Source organism: Chlorocebus sabaeus, chromosome 20 (genome assembly GCF_047675955.1).
Source record: "Chlorocebus sabaeus isolate Y175 chromosome 20, mChlSab1.0.hap1, whole genome shotgun sequence".
Classification (NCBI taxonomy): Eukaryota; Metazoa; Chordata; class Mammalia; order Primates; family Cercopithecidae; genus Chlorocebus; species Chlorocebus sabaeus.
In genome coordinates, this window is record NC_132923.1 from 21,653,276 (window position 1) to 21,674,359 (window position 21,084).

The 21,084-nt window shown below is 35.5% G+C and overlaps 1 protein-coding gene across 4 annotated transcripts in view; it reads right to left on the reverse strand.

The window, feature by feature from the left end:
- The window catches only part of SYCP1 (synaptonemal complex protein 1), a 113,508-nt gene that overhangs the window by 923 nt on the left and 91,501 nt on the right, over window positions 1-21,084 (reverse strand). For 3 of the 4 annotated variants that reach the window (XM_037998054.2, XM_037998056.2, XM_037998055.2), the window contains 3 exons: window positions 9,844-9,903; window positions 6,053-6,229; window positions 2,696-2,839 (listed from right to left, as the gene is read on the reverse strand). In XM_037998054.2, coding sequence (XP_037853982.1) covers window positions 2,696-2,839; window positions 6,053-6,229; window positions 9,844-9,903 — 381 coding nt within the window. Of the gene's footprint in view, window positions 1-1,289; window positions 1,389-2,695; window positions 2,840-6,052; window positions 6,230-9,843; window positions 9,904-21,084 lie in introns of all 4 variants that reach the window. The other variant, XR_005240356.2, reaches the window with a different exon arrangement.

Here is a 21,084-nt window from a genome sequence, read left to right on the forward strand (position 1 = left end):
ATATTACTGAAAGGCTATGTGAAATACAAGACATGTGTAGTGAGTAGCACTTCTCTACTGATTTCTATTTCAGTTTCAGAGTCTTGATAATACCATCTTGTCCTCCTTCCCTGACCCTGTTTATTCAAACTCATACTTATAACAAGTATTTATAATTCTATAAAAAATTATAATATTATCTATGATCCAGCAATTCCACTTCTGGATATATACTCAATAGAATTGAAAGCAGAGTCTTAAAGAGATAATTGTACAACTATGTTCATAGCAGCATTATTCACAATAGTTAAAACATGGAAGCAACCCAAATATCCATCCATGGATGAATAAATAAGCAAAATGTGGTGTATATATACAATGGAATATTATTCAGCCTCAAAAAAGAAGAAAATTCTGATATATGCTACAACATAGATAAACCTTGAGGACATTGTGCTAAATGAAAAAAAAACCCCAAAGGGTAAAGATGGAAAAAGAAGAAAGGAAAACAAAAAAAAGACAGATATGCTTCATGTAAATTCCTGGAAGTTGCTTCAGTCAGTAGGGGTTGAAACACTGAACTCTGATGTTTGAAGGCCAAGTCCTATTGCCCCCTCTGGCATCAGCAAGTCACTCAAGGAACATGAGCATGGTTTCCTGACATAGGACTGTAGACTGGAGAGACTGGTAGCTGCTATCATACTTTAGGCTGAAATCAATGTAAATTAACCACAATTTACCAGCTAACCTTTCCCCTGGAAGCTATAAACATTCAAATAACATTGCATATTTACAAAATAGTTACTTCAGTTTCTGCCAGTATATTTGTTGTCTATGTAGAGAGATGGATTCCTGGCACTTCCTACTCCACCATCTTCCTGAGGTCATGCACAACAACCCATTTTTAAATCTTAATTTTTATAATTTGAATGTTCAAAATTTAACTACAAGAGCTAAGAAAATTACAAAATGACTAATAGGTTCATATAATAATTATAACCACAAAACTCATTGTGAAATGTGTTTTTAGACTAGTTTGAACAATTGTGTGCAATTCTACAATACTGTAATATGTTTATTGTGTTGCAAGTTTGTGATGCTCCTTTTAGAAATGAAATGAAATAATGTTGAATCATTCTAAATCTCAGATCAGCTAAGAAATTGGCCTAAACTCAAACTGCTAGAATAATAGCAGGGATTACAACCCTAGAATGTTCAATTCTAAAGCTTATTTTCTTTCTAATTCTCATTACATTTTTATATATCTGGACTACAGTCTGAATTGGCAGTTATTATGTGCAATGCCTTACACAGGCTATGATGCCAGACTGTGTTCAAATTTTGGCTCCATATCTTACTATGTGATCTTGAAAAAAATACTTTTGTGACTCAGTTTCCTCAACTGTAAACTGGAAAGAACAGTATATACTGTGATCATTTAGTATCCATGGGGGATTGGATCCAGGATCCCTCCATGCATACCAAAATCTGTGGATGTTTATATAAAATGATATAATATTTGCATGTAACCTATGTACTTCCTCCTATATACTTTAATCATCTCTAGGTTACTTATAATATCCCATACAACGTAAACACTATGTAAATAGTTATGTTGCATTCCTTTCTTATTTATATTATTTTCTATTGAATTGTTATTTTTTATTTTTTTCAAATATTTTTGGCCTGTAGTTGGTTGAATACACACATGTAGAACCTGTGAATACAGAAAGCCAACTGTATTTCTAAAGGCTGGAATTGTTATAAGAAATAATTAAAGTAATCGTCATTGTATAAAGTGTTTACAATAGTACCTGGTTCACAGTTTTAATTGTTAAGATGTTAATCATTATCTATAAAACAAAGGGGTTCTGAAGTAGGGACTCTGTAAGTTAACTTCAATAATTAGGGTTTTAAGACTTCAATTACTCATTATTCCAGAAAAAAAATGAAAATAGAGGGTCTCAAAGCAACAGAAAAGCTTGAAGGATCTTCTAGTTATAAATGAGAATAATAAATGAATTTAACTGGGATTTTTGTCATTAAGAATTTTTGGTGCATTGCTCCATTTACTCTGGTATGGTTTACCTTTTAAAAAAAAATTGAATGAATCTAAGCTTAATTATTCTCAATAAACCATTATTATGCCTTCAGAAAATAGTGGTATATGTGAATGGGAGTAATTAGGGATACAAAGTGCTAGAGGAAATAGCTTGCTTAAACATGTTGTCCTTAATACATTAACTTCTTTAGAGTGATGGAAATGTTATAGTCATCAACAAATACCTTGATATAAATATCAACCAGTGATGTAAAATGAGCATGTATAATATGCAAAATAGAGGGGATGCCTAAATAACAGATTTGGCTATAGTAAAATATTCACTCCATCTCTCTTTTTAAAAATATAGTAAGAACTCCTTTATGACATTCTGCTGGAAAACAAGACAATGATTAATCATATCATATGCCCATTGTGCTATATCAAGTATTTTCAAAGTGCCAGGTTTTCTGAAATTTACAGGGAAATTATTTGAACCCTAATTTCTCTAAAATGCTGCAAAAGCACAAGGATCTGCATTTTAGCAGAGCTCCACTGTATATCAGTATTGCAATGGTAGGTACTATGTAAATATATTATACATGTATATCAAGGAAAATTGTATACAAATAAGTAATATAAATAAATACTAAATATTATTTGTAAAATTTTTACCAAAAGATCAGTAGTTTCTGAACTATCTGAATTAATATCAAATTCAAAGGCCATTTTTCTCTTTTTATTACTTTCTTCAATGGGTATATTCAGGTTTTCTCTTTGCTGTAGTTTTGGTTTTGTCGGTGTCTTCACTGTATATGCCTATCCGAAAATAAAAAACAATATATTATCATATCAAAATATGCATTATTAATAAAGGATTTCACAAATAATTTTAAGGCAATTTGAGTCCTTAGCAATCAGAAACTTCCATTATTATTGGCAAGTATATGAGACAAAAATTTTGAGTAAGAATTAAATCAGATGTTTTTGATACTGTAAGTTGTCTTTCTTCAAAAATTTTACAATGGTAGACTTTCTTTGCCCTTCCTTTAACTTGCTGAAGAAAATAAGAAAGAGAAAGAGTGAAACAGAGACAGACACACTCCAGATTCAGCAATCAACAATCTTAGAGGCCTTAATATTTCCAATCATGATCTCAAAAAATAACTGGGTGAGCTTTTCTCACTCCACAAAACTCCTTATTACTTTGTGAGAAAATACGCTTGCTTATTTTTATATTGGTAAAGTAATTCACATTAGTCAATGTTTCACATTCTAATTTTTATAATTTGCAAAAGTATCTTTTAAAAGTAAGGTCAAAAGCCAAGCACAGTGGCCCATGCCTGTAATCCCAACACTTTGTTACAAGGCAGGAGGATTGCTTGAGGCCAGTTCAAGACTAATCTGAGCAACATAGCAAGGTCCCAACTCTAAAATTTTTTTTAATTAAAAAAACACAGCCAGGTATGGTGGTCCATCTCTATAGTCTCAGCTACTCAGGAGGCTGAAGCAGGAGAATTGCTTGAGCCAGTAGTTCAAGGTAGCAGTGTGCCATGATCATGTCACTGTAGCCCAGCCCAGGCAACAGAGCAAAAGCCTGACAAAAAAGACAAAAACAAAACAAACAAACAAAAAACGTTAAGGTCAGAGACATCAGCAAAAACGGCAGAGTAATGAGCTCTAAAAATTCACTCCTCCATAAAAAACATAAAAATACTGGTAAAAACTTGTCAGAATCAGTTTTTTTTTCAGAACTCTGGAAATTAACCAAAGGCTTGCAGCCACCTGGAGAGCGCTTATTCTTTAAAAAAATAAAATAAAATGGTTGAACCTCTTTAGGAACCCCAAACTTTGTGGTGTCTTAACTTCCCCGGTCCCATCCCCTGTTCTAGCTCTATGTTATCCTTAAAGAATAACAGCCCACATTCCTGGTGCAGCCTGGCAGCCACCAGACAGAACAGAACAGAACTGAAGCTCTTTCAAAGCTTTATTCCCAAAGAATTGTCATTATTTGATTTGTCTGGTGGGTCTCTGCAAGATCCCACTTAAAGGCTGATGGCTGATTACATTCAACCTGAGCACTCACTAGTGAAAAAATGCCTTCTCCTTGGTGTGTGTGTGTGTGTGTGTGTGTGTGTGTGTGAAGTAGGGGGCAGAATTTGTCAAAAACAACAACAAGCGTTTTAACTTTGCAGCAACATGAAGCAGTGATGAATAGTTGGGACAAACAAAAGACTAACCAAAAACCTTAAAAGAAAAGCTAGGAAATGAAATATCCATGGGGGCTTTGAAAAGCTCTGACATATTCCTGGAAATATAGAGTGCCATGCATATGTGTAGGGCTATCTACAGGCTCAAGAAAGTCCTGAAAAAGCCCTAAGTTTTCAACACTGGCTAATCTTGAGATTCTGTACAAGCAGGAATGGAAAGCTAAGGCAGAGTTGTCAACTACCTGGCTGAGTGTTGAAGGCATGCCCTTACACACATATAATAGAGACCTTTGACAAACATCGGGAAATTTATTGATTCTAGGCATTTAAAGAAATTTCTGCCCAAACATTAGCTAAAAACTAAGATAATCAAGGAGAACCTTTAGTGGCACTCACAACAAAAAATACAAACTTTACAGAATTAGTCTAGAAAAGTTACAAAACAAACAATAAGCACAACAAGGAGCAACAACAAATAATGGGAATAGGAGAGAATCTGATTTTCAGAGTTGTTATATTTTAAATGTCCAGTTTTAAACACAAATTATGAGACATGCAAAGAAAGAAGAAAGTATGGCCCAAATAGAAAAGGAAAAGAACAAACAATAGAAACTGTCCCTGAGAAAGCCTTGACATTGGACTTACTAGACAAAGCTTTAAAGTCAGCTATTTTAAATATGTTCGAAGAGTTAAAGAAAATTATGTCTAAAGAAATGAAGAAAAGCATGAAAACAACATCTCACTAAATGGAATATCAATAAAGAGAAACAAATTATAAAAAGAACCAGATAGAAATTCTGGAATTAAAAAATGCAATAGCTGAAATGAAAATTTTACTAGAAGGGCTTAATATCAGATTTGAGCAAGCAGAAGAAAAATCCATGAACCTGAATATAATTCAACTGATATGGAATAGAAAAAAAAAAATGAAGAAAAACAAAGTCTCAGAGACTTGCAGACACCATCAAACACACCTGGGAAACTGAGAAGGAAAAGGCATGACATTTAAGCTTAGTGGGATGGAGACAATTGAGATCCTTTTCCTTTCAACTTCCAAGTGAGGCAGGAACTCCAAGAGCGTCTTTATAAAGAATACTAGGAGTGCTTCCAAGAAAGAAAGACTGGCATCTCATTCCCTAGTTAGATATGAACCTAAGCAGCAAATTTGTTTGTCTTTGTATCTAGCTGAGGAGAGGAAAAGGAAATGAGAGAGAGGAAAGAGAGATCAAAGGTAGAGCATCTGCACTGCCATTTAGCATGGCAAAGTTGTATGAATTCCCCACGGATTAAGTGGATGTATGGAAGACATCCAGAATTGGGCCACTTTGCTAGAGGCATCTGCTCCAAGATGACTGCTAAGGACTACAGATGCAAGATGATGTGGGGTAAACAGCAAAGGGAACTAGTAACTGCGGTGATGCTATAAAATGTCAAGTCAGAATCAGATTTCCTGTGTCAGGGCCTTAAACACTGATAAATAACTAGTAAGTTATGAAATCTGCCCAAGATGACATTAAGTTGTAGACAGTGATAGAAAAAAAAAGAAATAATTTCATATCGAAGGCCAGGCACAGTAACTCACATCTATAATCCCAATACTTTGGAAGATCAAGACAGGAGGATCAGTTAAGGCCAGGAGTTCAAGACCATCCTAGCCAACACAGGAAGACCTTGTCTTTACATTTCATGCTGATACCACAAAAAAATTGAAACTTTCAAGAAACTAGTTATATATGTGTGCATCACGCCAGGTATATATGGTGATAACAGAACTTTATTTATTAAAAAAATTGCTACTAACTTGGAAAGTTTAGACACAAACCTTTGGTAATGGTGTAGATAAAGTATTTTTGGCAGATGTCCACAGATAGTCTCTTTTATCTTTGGATTTGCCATGATCAACTGATGTGAAATTTCGAGATATAGTTTGTGAAGGAACTGCTTTCGAATCAAATTTCCAATAAATTTCAGGTGTTTCCAATAAAGATGTCTGTGTTTTCTGCATTGAACAACAAGAGTGAACAAAACCATCACTAAATTTCATTTTAGTTATTTATTTCCTTAATTAAAGTGCAGCAACTAGTAGAATTAACAATGAAATACGCAAATTTATCCCCAAATTTATCATTGACTAGATAAGTTTGAATAAATTACAGTTATCTTCTTTGTCACTTGCCCATTTAAGATGCAAATGTTATCTGCCCCTGCCTGTCTTCACAGAGCATCTATGAAAACAAATAAGATATCTTGGAGGTCGTTATTCTCAGCAAACTAATGAAGGAACAGAAAGCCAAATACCACATGGGCTCATTTACAAGTGGGAGCTAAATCATGAGAACACATGGACACATAGAGGGAGACAACAACACACACTGGGGCCTATTGGAGCATGCAGGATGGGAGGAGGAAGAGGATCAGGAAAAATAACTAATGGGTATAGTCTTAATACCTGGGTGATAAAATAATCTGTACAACAAACCCCCATGACAGATGTTTACCTATATAATAAATCTGTACATGTACCCCTGAACTTAAAATAAAGTTAAATTTTCAAAAATGAAAACAAATAAGATATCTCAATTATCTGACCAAAAGTTGAGGATTCTCTTTAAAAAATAAAAAATCTGTACTCCTGGTGGCAAAAAGCCCTAATCTATGGTTCATTACAATAGCCTAAAAATCAAAAGGAAATCTATTCTAATTTTCATTCATTCTCTTTCATACATTGATACTTCTTTTTCACCTATAAAAATATCAGTCTTTTCCTATCCACCAGCCTACTTTGCATCCAAAAGCAAGGAGAATAATTATGAAAGTAAAGAATGAGAAAAATTTTCAGGGAAAAAACTGAGAAAATCGCTATTTGCTTCAATTCTAAATAAATAAATTGCAAGTTTACTCTAAATACTTGACACTTTTTTCAACTCTATTTCCTCAGTTCTCTTTCACGCTACCTTTGTATACAGCTTCTTTTAGCACCTGACCTAGCTTTCTAGTAAAAGCTAGTAATAGTTGCTTTAGTGGGATTCTACATGAAAATGAAACTTATGCTCATCACTTTCTATTTCACCACTTTCTTTGGTCGCTACCATCTCCACGAATACAATCATGGCAATTACTCATATGAAAGAAACAATAGAGCACACATACACACAAAGGGACTACAAAGACAAAATTTGAAAGCATGGTGGCTGAACTTTCAGTGCGTTTAAATTAGGGTATATGATAAAGAGGCAACTACATGTACTATACAAAAAGTACATAACATGGTCTTTTCTCCTAGATCTTTCCTATCTTTCCAGATTATTTAAGTAAATCTTCAAGTATCTCCAAGCTTAAATTTATTCATCTATAAATCAAGGGGCTAAATGAGATGGCTTATATCTTTCCTGCCCAGTTCTAGTGATCTGTCATTTCATAATCCTTTCTCCAGCAAGTATGAATTTTTTCAGAGTTGCATTTCTGTATCCTTTTCCCTACATATTTATGCATCATAGTTGATGACAAAATTTTGATGAAAGCAATTTTTTTACTGCTGTCTGGATTCATCAGGGGTAAACTTTGGAACTTCCAGAATGTAACTGCTTTCATGGACAAATTGTTTCTCCCTACAAGTAGAATGACAATTTAAGGTCACTGCACCACCTTGTGGCCATATCTGGAATTTGACATTTCCCTGGTAGCCTAAAGAAAATTCTCCTGCATGTGAAAATACTGAGCCATCCCTTTCCAGAACACATAATGGAAACATGTACTTCCTTACAAGTTACATTCTTTTTTGGAAGGATGTAACATTTACAGTTATGCATGTAGACAGAAAATTCACAAATTTCTCTGTTGTATTTTTCAAACAAACATTTATAAGGCATGTGCTATGTGCCAAGCATTATTTTAAATGTTTTACAAACACCATCTCATTTAGTCCTCATAACAACTTTAGGAAATAGGTATTATTATTATCCCTTCATAGATGAGAAAATTGAAACACGAAGAAGTTAAGTAACTTGTCCAAACTCAGAAACGTTTGGTAAATTTAACAAGACTTATGTTTCAGTAGTGTTGGAATAAAGTATAGTAAAAAAAAAACAAACAAACAAAAAAGCCTAGTTAAATTTCTTCATTTATCATTTTTTTCATTTTGCAACATACCTATGGTTCATTTTCCGACATATATATCTAGACTCTCAGATAAAATATATGGCATTTACTAATCTACTTGATAATGGAAACATATAGAATTATACGTGAATCAAAATATCTCTATAAGAATGTGATACAAACTTTCATAATATGAACACATTCTAAATTTAGAAAACATTATTGGAGATTAACCAATTTGCTTATATTCATTAGATACTTCCATAAGTCTATATCTAACCATTCTGGCTAGTTTTATTATGATTATAATTTCTCCAAATATAATGTTTCCAAGTGTCTAGCACAGTGTCGGAACATACAAAGCACTCAATATTCACTCACAGGTTCAATACCTCTTTTCTTTATTCTCTTTTAACCCAAATGTAATAAAATGTAAGGAACTGTTCTCAAACTACTCTGAGTGTCATTTCCTTCCAGTTTAACTATAATCATAGCAACCTCTGTGGGAACTTAGAAGACTATATCACTATCTGTAAAGAAAATTCTTAATCATTTTAACCAAAAATTTGCTAAATCAAAATCATTCTGCAACAATCCTATAGTATCACATAGGTTAGAAGCTGAGGGGTATTCTTCTTCTCTATGACTGATGTTTCCTTCCATATGCAGGGAGTACCACCAGGGTAACATTCCAAACCTCTTCCTGATTCCTTAGGGTAGAAAAAGTTACTTAATGTGATTGGTGAATTTAAAGAAAGCGAGAAGTTGGTCACATGCAGCTCAATCTCTTCCTTATTCCTCCTCTTGAGAACTAAAATAATTACACATAAATTCTGCTCTACTCCTTTATAACCTAAGTTTTACAAGACCAGACGATCGAGTGGGTAGACCTATGCTATTTAAGCTCTACTTGTGACAGTAGATAAATTTTTCTAATTTGGGATTTCAAGATTAAGAGATCCTCTTGCCTTCAAATATAAACTGTATTCTCCAGTATTTAAAATATTGATACTTTTTAATAAAGTCTTCAATAATAAAAATATTATTTTTATTCTCCCTTGTCTTTCACAGTTGGTTCGGAACATAAGTGAGGAAAACAGGATGTCATTTATTATGCCCCCTCAAAACCCAAAATTAGACATAATCTAAATAAGTTTTAGAATTGTTTATGAAAATATTTTGCCTCTAACATTAAAAAAATTTTAAGAAACACAGAAGTACCTAATTAAATTAAAACTATAATAAGAATTGTAGAGAAAAACTGAAATCTTTTCTTTCTTCTTTTTTTTTTCTGCATTAGGAAACCTCTAAATCTCCAAATGACAAAAATTTTGAAATTTTTAGCTAAAATGCTTTTGAATTAATAAATAGCAAGAAATAATTTAGGAAATGAAATTGTATGAAATATTTAAAATGCTATTGCTATTTTACCACTTATAAACAAAAAAATCATTTCTTGGTAGATGTTAGAAAACGAATTTGTATTTTAAAACTATGAGAATTATATGCTCTTACCTTGTCTTTTTTTTCTTTAAGAGTAGCTGTGTTTTCTTTTGCCTCTCTTTTGAGTTCTTCCTATTAAAAATAAATATCAAGTACAAATAACATAATCATCACTATGATCACAAATGAATATTATCAAAATCTTTTCTAATGAGTATTAACAAAGAAAGATGACTAACCTCTCAATCTTATAAAGTAATAAAAAGAAAAAAAGAAAAGTTAGTTCCTTTCTACAGAGGTATTATTTGGTTTTATCTTTTCTTTTATTCTAATCAGTCTCTAGTGTATATCTGTAGACTTTTGAATAAGTCTCTTAAAACTCTGAATGTCAGCTTTCTTATTTGTAAAATAAAGTTAATGGAACAAATTACAGAATGAGAGATACGCACAGGTAACTAAGCTGTGAAAAGTTGCAAAAAGATCTAAAATATTGTGAGCCTTTACAGGCAGAATTGGATTTTTCCATGCATGTTGAGAAAAGGTGCAGTTCAGTTAGACTTTCAATAATGAACAAGTTTTCAACAGGGGATAAGTAGAGACGAGGGATAAAAGGAAAAACTAAGAAGCAAAAATCATCACATGAATAAATACAGAAAAGAGCACAACACTTAGGAAATAAAACATAACTTTTGCTGAAGAATAGGGTATGTGTATAGTCAAGATAAAAACGGAAAGGAGAGCTGTGGTCAGATTGGAAAGAGTGATATGCTAATATCACTAGATAGAATTTACTCAGTAAGATAAAAGAAAAGCCTGGCCTACATAAATGAATATGTAGAGTGCCTGTAATATGACAACCATCTGAAGAACAAAATTTTTACAACTCCAGGGAGTATTATATGTCTTAGAAAGTAAAAATCTCCAAGTGTGCAGAACTTTAGGCAGTAAAACTTGCCCATGATGTCTATGCCAGTATCTATCCTCACTGAATACCTTGCATACACCATGTTATCTCTCCCGCAGCATTGCTCCTAACCACAGAACTCACTTCACTATGAAAGAAGCTGGCTGCAAACTGATGTAATAGTATTTACTACTGTTCTTATTATGTATCCTATCATCTACCAGTGGTTGATCTTCAGTTATAGTGACAATTGGAATGTACTCTAAGGGGCTGGCATGCTGTCTTTTAAGACAAAGTACATTTCCTAAACCAGCAATATCGTAATAACTCTCAGAATATGTATCTTGGCTTCTAGAGGACAGAGAGAGAAACCATTGCCCACAACTGCACTGTCTCTGCAATTCTGACTTTTCCTGGTCTGGAGATCTTGGTAAAGTCTGTTCTAATAAAATATATGTTTCCAAGGTGTGAAACAGTTCATACAAGAATGTGCATCTTTAGTGGTAGCTAAATAATCATCAGTTCCCTTAGACCAAAGAGATGGCCATACCTCTAAGGTTCTTATTTAATCTGAATAAGTAAAATATGCCTGTAATATGGCCTGGCAAACACAGGGTTGACTTGAGCAACCACAGTAGATAATGACAGCCTTGTGAACAAATTTTGGATCTAAATAAATTTATCAGCCTATAGCCATTTGAATAAAAAGGAAACCTGGTACTTTAGTGGAAAAGTTCTGAAATAATATAACAAATACATACTACATCCTTCCTACTATATTATGCACTAAGGATTAAAATATTAAGACATGGGTAATTGCACATCAACTAACTTAATTCTTGGGAATCTATAATGCCACTATTTTTTCACTAGTCAGAGTGCAAGCATATCAGTGTCAAGCAATAATTAGAATTTTATCAGAGTCTACCTCATGGTGAGCCCATGGAACCATAAACCTATCTTGTGCTCATTTTTTTAGATTCTAAGTATATAGTTTGAATAAACTCAATAAAAGGAATAATCCCCATGTTTGTTCTGACCACAGAGTAAGAGATTTTAAGGTTGAAAGGACCAATTAGAACACTTTGAATCTCTCTCTCCATATCAAGATAGTAAACAAATTTCACATTGCTAGGCAGAGATTAAGGCCCCATTAAATTAATGAAAGATACAGGAAAAATGATTTATCATAATCCCCAAAAGCCAATCTATTTTAATTAGAAGTTAAGACGGTCATCTAGTAACAGTTTCCTATACCAATGGGCTTATAGGTAAAGTGGGGATTGTCATATTAACTGAGAACTTGGAAAAAAGTTGCATATAAAAGATGAGCTGAATCTATGTAAATATAAAGCTCAAGTTAAAGAGATATAGGAATCATAGTTAAATAACAGAATATATATTTTTATCAATCTTGACAATGTAGAATAATAAATACTAAAATTGTATATGCAGAGGAATATGAAACAGGAGACAGTATTAGATACATTACTTTAAAATATAAAGGTAATCAATAAACTAATTTAAAAGGCTACATACACCTTCCAAATCAACCAACGTAAGACACACACACACACACACACACACACACACACACACTTTAGAGAATAAGAAAATAAGTATTACTATGTAATGAAAAATAAGATGATAAAAACATTATTAAAATATATAATCAATGAAGAGTTAATATCCAGAATCTATAAGCAACTCCTACAACTCAACAACAAAAAATTGGATTAAAATTATTATTAACCCAATTCAAAAATGGGCAAAAGACTTGAATAATTAAACCACCAAAGAAGATATACAATGTCCAACAGGCATATTAAAAATAGTCACCATTGCTAGTCACACAAGAAATGCAAATCATAGCCCCATGAGATATTGCCTACACACATTAGGATGGCCACTATCAAATGAACAGGACATAACAAATGCTGATGTGAAGAAATTAGAATCCTTATGCACTGTTGTGTGGGAATGTCAAATGGTACAGTCACTATGGCCAATATAGAGGTTCTCAAAAAAATTAATGATACAGTTGCCGTATGATCCAAGAATCCCACTTCTGGAAATATATCCCAAAGAATTCATAGAAAGATCTTAAAGAGATAGTTGCACACTCGCTTTCATTACAGGATTATTCACAATAGCAAGAGGTAGAAGCAACCCAAATGTCCATCAAGAGAAAAATAATAAGGAAACTATGGTATATACATATAATAGAATATTATGCAGTCTTTAAAAAGGGCATCCTGTTACATACTACAACATAGATAAACCTTGAAGACATTATGCTAAGTGAAATAAGCCAGTCACGTAAACACAAATACCATATGATTCCACTCATATAAAGTATTCAAAATCAGAAACAGAATGTACAAATGCCAAGGACTGGGAGGAAGAGGAAAAGGGAACTCGTGTTGAATGGGTATAGACTTTTAGTTTTACAAGATGGAAAACTACCAGAGATCTGTTGCACAACAAGGTGAATATACTTAACACTGCTGAACGGTACATTTAAAAAGTGTTAAGATGGTGCACTTAATGCTATATGTTTTTTATCACAATAATGAAGTTAAAGTACAAACCATTCAACTTATGCATATCAACATAAAAATGCTAAATAAAATATTAGTCAGCATAATCTAACATCATATTTTAAAAATACATGATGACCAAATAGAGTTTATTACAGAAACATAAGAATAATTCAAAACTGATACATATCACATCAACAAATACAATCAGGAAAACTAACCTATTAGTCAAAAAAAGACTCTCAGGTTACAGATTCAATCAAGGTTAATAAAAAATAGACAAAAACACAGGAGACAAAAACAATAAGAAAGTGAGGGTCACAATATGAATACCAGATAAAGCTGATTTGGGGGCAAAAAGACAAAAATAAAGTATACTATTTCCAAAAAAAAATGAATTAGTATAAACTTTTGTACAACAAATAGCATTCATCAAAATATGCAAGGCAAAATTAGTAGAGAATTCAAAAGGAAGAGAAAGATAGTAGTAATAGAACCCTTAACTCCTTTTAGCTCATGATTGATCAAACAGAAAAATTATATAAGAAATTTAAAGTATATATAATTGAAATGCAATAAATCAAACTTCTTGGTAAAGATGGTAAAGTCAGATTACAAAATCTTCCTTCTCCTAAACTAACAACAACAACAAAAAAAAAAAAGTAAGAGAGGAAGAGAGGAAAAGAAACAAAAGTAGTTAAAAACTGGCAAAAATACATTCAACAACAAAATCATACAATCTCATGCTATAATCTCTAATACTAGTGAGGCTTAGTAGGAGTCACAATATACAATTGTGCTCATTTGACCCCACTCACTGTGGCTCCTCACCCTATTACTACTTGTAGAGTATTGGTGAAAGAAAATGAAAACATATAATAATGAAAGTAAAGGTCACTAATATACCTGAATTTTGTAAGAAGAGATTTGAGGACATAAATAGGCAATCCAGGAAAAAGATGCCTAGAAAATGCATAACGAGTGATCAGTAGGAAAAACCACTTAAGTTTATATTTTGGTCTCTCTCGATTGGAGAAAGGAGGCACAACCATAACCATAAAGAATTAGTTATCCTTGCCAATAAACAGAACATACTAGAAATAAAGTCAAAAGATAAACTTCTTGAACAGAAGATTCCCCTATAAGAATACAAAGCACAAAAAGAGACTCACTAAGAGCACCAGGTAAATTTTATCTTTTTCTCTGGGCTCCTCTCATCACCCTGTAAGTGGAATATCCCGAATCATGATATTTATATCTTTGCACTCACAAAGCTGTGCAAGTGATGTAACAGAGCTTGAAAAGACTGGTAAAATGGCCAAAATAAATAACCACAGCTTATCCTATCAGACAGACACACAGGCCCCAGAGCTCTACACTGAGCTGGTAAAAAGATCTGAAGCCTGAGGAAAACACATAACAAGAAAACTACAAAACACTGGACTTAATCTGCACTATAGACCAAAAGGATCTAATAGATATTTATAAATATTTCATCCAACAGTTGCAAAATAAACATTCTTCTCCTAAGCACATGAATCAATCTTAAGGACAGACCATATGCTGGCCGCAAAACAAGTTTTAAACATTCAAAAATGGAAATCACATCAAGTATCTTCTCTGACAACAACGAAATAACCAGAAATCAATAATAAAGGGAATTTGGGAAACTATAAAATCACATGGAATTTAAACAATATGCTCCAGAATGACCAGTGGGTCAATGAGGAGATTAAAATGGCAATCAAAAAATTTATTGAAACAAATAATTGGAATAAAACACAACAAAATCTATGGGATACAGCAAAGGCAGTACTAAGAGGGATATATACAGCTATAAACATATACATCAAAAAAGAAGAAAAACTTCAAATAACCTAATTACACATCTTAAAGAACTAGAAAAGCATGAGCAAACCAAACCCAAAGTTAGTAGAAGAAAAGAAACAATAAAGATCAGAGCAGAAATAAATGAAATTGAAGAAAATGATACAAAAGATCAATGAAACAAAAAGTTTATTTTTTTGAAAAGATATACAGAAGGACAAACCGTTAGCCAGACAAACTAAGAAAAAAAAGAGAGAAGCCTCAAATAAATAAAATGAGAGTTGGAAAAGGAGACATTACAATCAATACCACAGAAATTCAAAGGATCGCTAGTGGTTACTATGAGGTAAATATATGCCAATATTTTTAAAACCTAAAAATAAATAAATTCCTAGACACAAACAATCTACAAAAATTGAACCATGAAGAAATCCAAAACTTGAAGAAATCAATAACAACTAGCAAGACCGAAGCTATAATAAGTAGTCTCCCAACAAAGAAAAACCTAGGACCCAATGACTTTACTGCTAAATTTTACCTAACATTTAAATAAGAATTAATACCACCCCTGCTCAAAGTATTCTGAAAAACAGAGGAGAGGGGAATACTTCCAAACTCATTCTATGAGGCCAGTAGTACCCTTAAACCAAAACCAGACACAAAGACACATTAAAAAAAAAGAAAACTAAAGGCCCATATCACTGATGAGCATTGATGCAAAAATCCTCAAAAAAATATGGGCAAACCAAATACAACAACACATTAAAAGATCATCATCATGGCTGTGTGATTTATCCCATGGATGCAAGAATGATTTGACATACACAAATAAATCAGTGTGATATATCATATCAAACCGTATGATCATTTCAATGGATGCTGAAAAAGCTTTTGATAAAATTTAACATCCCTTCATGATTAAAAACCCTCAAAAAAAACTGGGTATAGAAGGAATGTATCTTAACATAATAAAAGCCATATATGACAAACTCACAGCTAGTATCATACTGAACGGGGAAGTACTGAAAGCTGCTAAAGCAAGATCTCAGCCCTACACACTGGAGGTCTGGATATAAATTTGGCTCTGTTGGCTGTTGTGAGAGTACAGAGGGAGTGAAACTGGCCTTGCTGGCTGTGTGGGAGCTGGGTGAGGCCTGTCAATGCCAGCTTTCCCCCTACTTCCCTGGCGACCTGTACAAAGCATCAGAGGCAGCCACAATCCCCCTTGGAACTTAACTCCATTGGCCTGAGAACCACTACCCCACCCCTCACAATGGTGGCAGCAAGCCCTGCCCAAGTAAAGTCTGAGCTCAGAAACGCCTAACCCTGTCCTCACCTGATGGTCTTTCTCTACCTGACCTAGTAACTGAAGACAAAAGAAATAAACTCATGGGAGCTCTACGGCTCTGCCCATTACCTGAGAAACCTGAATACTTATCCAGGTGATCTTAGGCCAAGCTTGTATTCATCCACACTACCATAGATGATGCTCTCTTGAAGGCAACACCACGTGGCTGGAGGCCAACCAACTCAAAGCATTACAGCAACTCTTAACAGATCAACCCTACTCCAAGGAAGGGGAAAACAATAGCTAATTCCACCACCTGTAACACCCTGGCTAACCAGAGGTCCTGAATCTGTTCACGTCATAACTTCACTGCCAGCCATAACCAGCATTTGAGAAAACCAGCACACTAAACAAAACTACAAGCAGGGACTCTCACAGAGTCTACTTCACTGCCCTGCTACCTCCACCAGAGAAGGTGCTGGTAGCCACGGCTGAGAGACCTGAAGACGAATCACATCAGAGTACTCTTTGCAGACACTCCCCACTACCAGCCTGGAGCCTGATAGCTCTGCTGGGTAGCTAGACTCAGAAGAGCAATAACAATCACTGTGGTCATGCTCTCAGGAAGCCCCATCCCTAGGGGAAGGGGGAGAGCACCACATCAAGGGATCATTCCATGGGACAAAAGAATCTGAACAGCAGCCTTTGAGTCCCAGATCTTTCCTCTGACATAGTCCATCCAAACTAGAAAAAAAAAAAAACAACAATTCTGGTAATATACCAAAACAAGGTTCTATAACACCACTAAAAGATCACACTAGCTCACCAGCAATGGATCAAAACCAAGAAGAAATCTCTGAATTGCCAGAAAAAGAATTCAGAAGATCGATAAGCTACTCAAGGAGGCACCAGAGAAAGGTGAAAACAAACTTAAAGAAACTTTAAAAATCATATAGGATAGGAGTGAAAAAAAAATCTCCAAAGAAATAGATATCATAAAAAAAAAAATCACAGCTTCTGGAAATGAAAGACACACAGAAATGCAAAATACACTGGAAAGTTTCAACAATAGAACTGAACAAGTAAAGGAAAGAACTTTAGAGCTCAAAGACAAGGCTTTCAAATTAATCCACTTCAATAAAGACAAAGAAAAAATGGGGGCAGGGGGCTGGCAAGATGACCAAATAGAACAACTCTAGTCTGCAGCTGCCAGTGAGACCAATGCAGAAGGTGGGTGATTTCTGCATTTCCAACTGAGATACCCACTTCATCTCACTGGGACTGCTTAGACAGTGGGTGCAGCCCACAGAGGGTGAGCAGAAGCAGGGTGGGGTGTTGCCTCACCCAGGAAGCACAAGAGACCAGGGAACTCACTCTCCTAGCCAAAGGAAGCTGTGAGGGACTGTACCATGACGGATGGTGCTATGCAGCCCAGATACTACACTTTTCTTATAGTTTCTGCAACCCGCAGACCAGGAGATTCTGTTGGGTGCCTACACAACCAGGGCCCTGGGTTTCAAGCACAAAACTGGGTGGGTGTTTGGGAGGACACCTAGCTAGCTGAAGGAGTTTTTTTTTTTTTTTTGTACCCCGGTTGCGCCTGAAACTCCAATGAGACAGAACCGTTCACTCCCCTGGAAAAGGGGCTGAAGCCAGGGAGCCGAGTAGTCTTGCTCAGTGGATCCCACCCCCATGGAGCCCAACAAGCTAAAATTCACTGGCTTGAAATTGTCGCTGCCAAAACAGCAGTCTGAAGTCAACCTGGGATGCTTGAGCTTGTTGGGGGAGGGGGAGGGGAGTCCATCATTACTGAGGCTTCAGCAGGTGGTTTTCCCCACACAGTGTAAACAAAGCCACTGAGAAGTTTGAACTGAGCAGAGCCCACTGCAGCATGGCAAAGCCGCTATAGCCAGACCGCCTCTCTAGATTCCTCCTCTCTGGGCGAGGCATCTCTGAAAGAAAGGCAGCAGCCTCAGTCAGGGGCTTATAGATAAAACTCCCAGCTCCCTGGAACAAAGCACCTGGGGGAAGGAACACCTGTGGGTGCAGCTTCAGCAGACTTAAATGTTCCTGCCTGACAGCTCTGAAGAAAGCAGAGGATCTCCCAGCACAGTGCTCAGCTCTGCTAAGGGACAGAATGCCTCCTCAAGTGGGTCCCTGAACCCTGTGCCTCCTGTCTGGGAGACACTTCCCAGGGACTGACAGAAACCTCATATAGGAAAACTCCAGCTGGTATCTGGCAGGTGCCCCTCTGGGATGAAGCTTCCAGAGGATGGAACAGGCAGCACTAGTTGCTGTTCTGCAGCCTCCGCTGGTGATACCCAAGTAAACAGGGTCTGGAGTACACCCCCGCCAAACTCCAGCAGACCTACAGAAGAGGTACCTGACTATTAGAAGTAAAACTAACAAACAGAAAGCAATAGCATCAACATCAACCAAAAGGACGCCCATGCAAAAACCCCAACTGAAGGTCTCCAACATCAAAGACCAAAAATAGATAAATTCATGAAGATGAGCAAAAACCAGAGCAAAAAGGCTGAAAATTCAAAAAACCAGAATGCTTCTTCTCCTCCAAATGATCACAACTCCTCACCAGCAAGGAAACAAAACTGGATGGAGAATGAGTTTGATGAATTGACAGAGTAGGCTTCAGATGGTGGGTAATAACAAACTCCTCCAAGCTAAAAAAGCATGTTCTAACCCAATGCAAAGGAGCTAAGAACCTTGATAAAAGGTTACAGGAACTGGTAAATAGAATAACCAGTTTAGAGAACATAAATGACCTGATAGAGCTGAAAAACACAGCATGAGAACTTCATGAAACACACACAAGCATCAATAGCCAAATCAATCAAAAGGAAGAAAGGATATCAGAGACTGAAGATCAACTTAACAAAATAAAGTGTGAAGACAAGATTAGAGAAAAAGAATGAAAAGGAACAAACAAAGACTCCAAGAAATATGGGATTATGTGAAAAGACCAAACCAACATTTGTTTGGTGTACCTGAAAGTGACAGGGAGAACAGAACCAAGTTGGAAAACATACTTCAAGATATTATCCAGGAAAAATTCCCCAATCTAGCAAGACAGGCCAACATTCAAATTCAGGAAATACAGAGAACACCACAAAGATACTCCTTGAGAAGAACAGCCCCAAGACATATAATTGTCAGATTCACCAAGGTTGAAATGAAGGAAAAAATATTAAGGGCAGCCAGAGAAAAAGGTCAGGTTATCCACAACGGGAAGCCCATGACATTAACAGTGGATCTCTCTGCAGAAACCCTACAGGCCAGAAGAGAGTGGGGGGTCAGTATTCAACATGCTTAAAGAAAAGAATCTTCAACCCAGAATTTCATATCCAGATAAACTAACCTTTATAAGTGAAGGATAAATAAAATCCTTTACAGACAAGCAATGATGAGGGATGTTGTCACCACCAGGCCCGCCTTACAAGAGTTTCTGAAGGAAGCACTAATTATGGAAAGGAAAAACCGGTACCAGCCACTGCAAAAACATGCCAAAATGTAAAGACCATCAACACTATGAAGAAACTGCATCAACTAATGGGTAAAATAACAAGTTAGCATCATAATGACAGGATCAAATTCACACATAACAATATTAACCTTAAATGTAAATGAGCTAAATGTCCCAATTAAAGGACACAGACTGGCACATTGGACAAAGAGTTAAGACCGATCGGTGTGCTGTATTCAGGAGACCCATCTCACGTGCAAAGATACACATAGGCTCAAAATAAAGGGATGGAGGAATATTTACCAAGCAAATGGAAAGTAAACAAACAAACAAAAAAGCAGAGGTTGCAATCCTAGTCTCTGATAAAACAGACTTTAAACCAACAAAGATCAAAAAAGACAAGAAGGGCATTACATAATGGTAAAGGGATCAATGCAACAAGAAGAGCTAACTATCCTAAATATATGCACCTAATACAAGAGCACCCAGATTCATAAAGCAAGTTTTAAGAGACCTACAAAGAGACTTAGACTCCCACACAATAATAGTGGGAGACTTTAAAACTTCACTGTTAATATTAGAGAGATCAATGAGACAGAAAATTAACAGGGATATTCATGACTTGAACTCAGCTCTGGACCAAACGGACCTAATAGACATGTACAGAACTCTCCACCCCAAAGCAACAGAATATACATTCTTCTCAGCACCACATAGCACTTATTCTAAAACTGACCACATAATTGGAAGTAAAACACTCCTCAGCAAATGCAAAAGAATGGAAATCATTATAAACAGTCTCTCAGACCACACTGCAATGAAATTAGAACTCAGGATTAAGAAACTCACTCAAGGCTGAGCACAGTGGCTCATGCCTGTAATCTCAGCACTCTGGGAGGCCGAGGAAGGCCAATCACCTGAGGTCAGAAGTTCAACACCAGCCTGGCCAACATGGTAAAAACTCGTCTCCACAAAAAGTACAAAAATTAGCCGGGCATGCTGGCACATGCCTGTAGTCCCAGCTACTTGGGAGGCTGACACAGGAGAATCACTCAAATCTGGGAGGCACAGGTTGCAGTGAGTCAAGATGGCACCACTGCACTCCAGCCTCGGTAGCAGACTGAGACTCCATCTTAAAAAAAAAAAAAAAAAAAAAAAAAGGAACTCACTCAAAAACACACAAGTACGTGAAAACTAAACAACCTGCTCCTGAATAACTACTGGGTAAGTAACAAAATTAAGGCAGAAATAAATAAGTTCTTTAAAACCAATG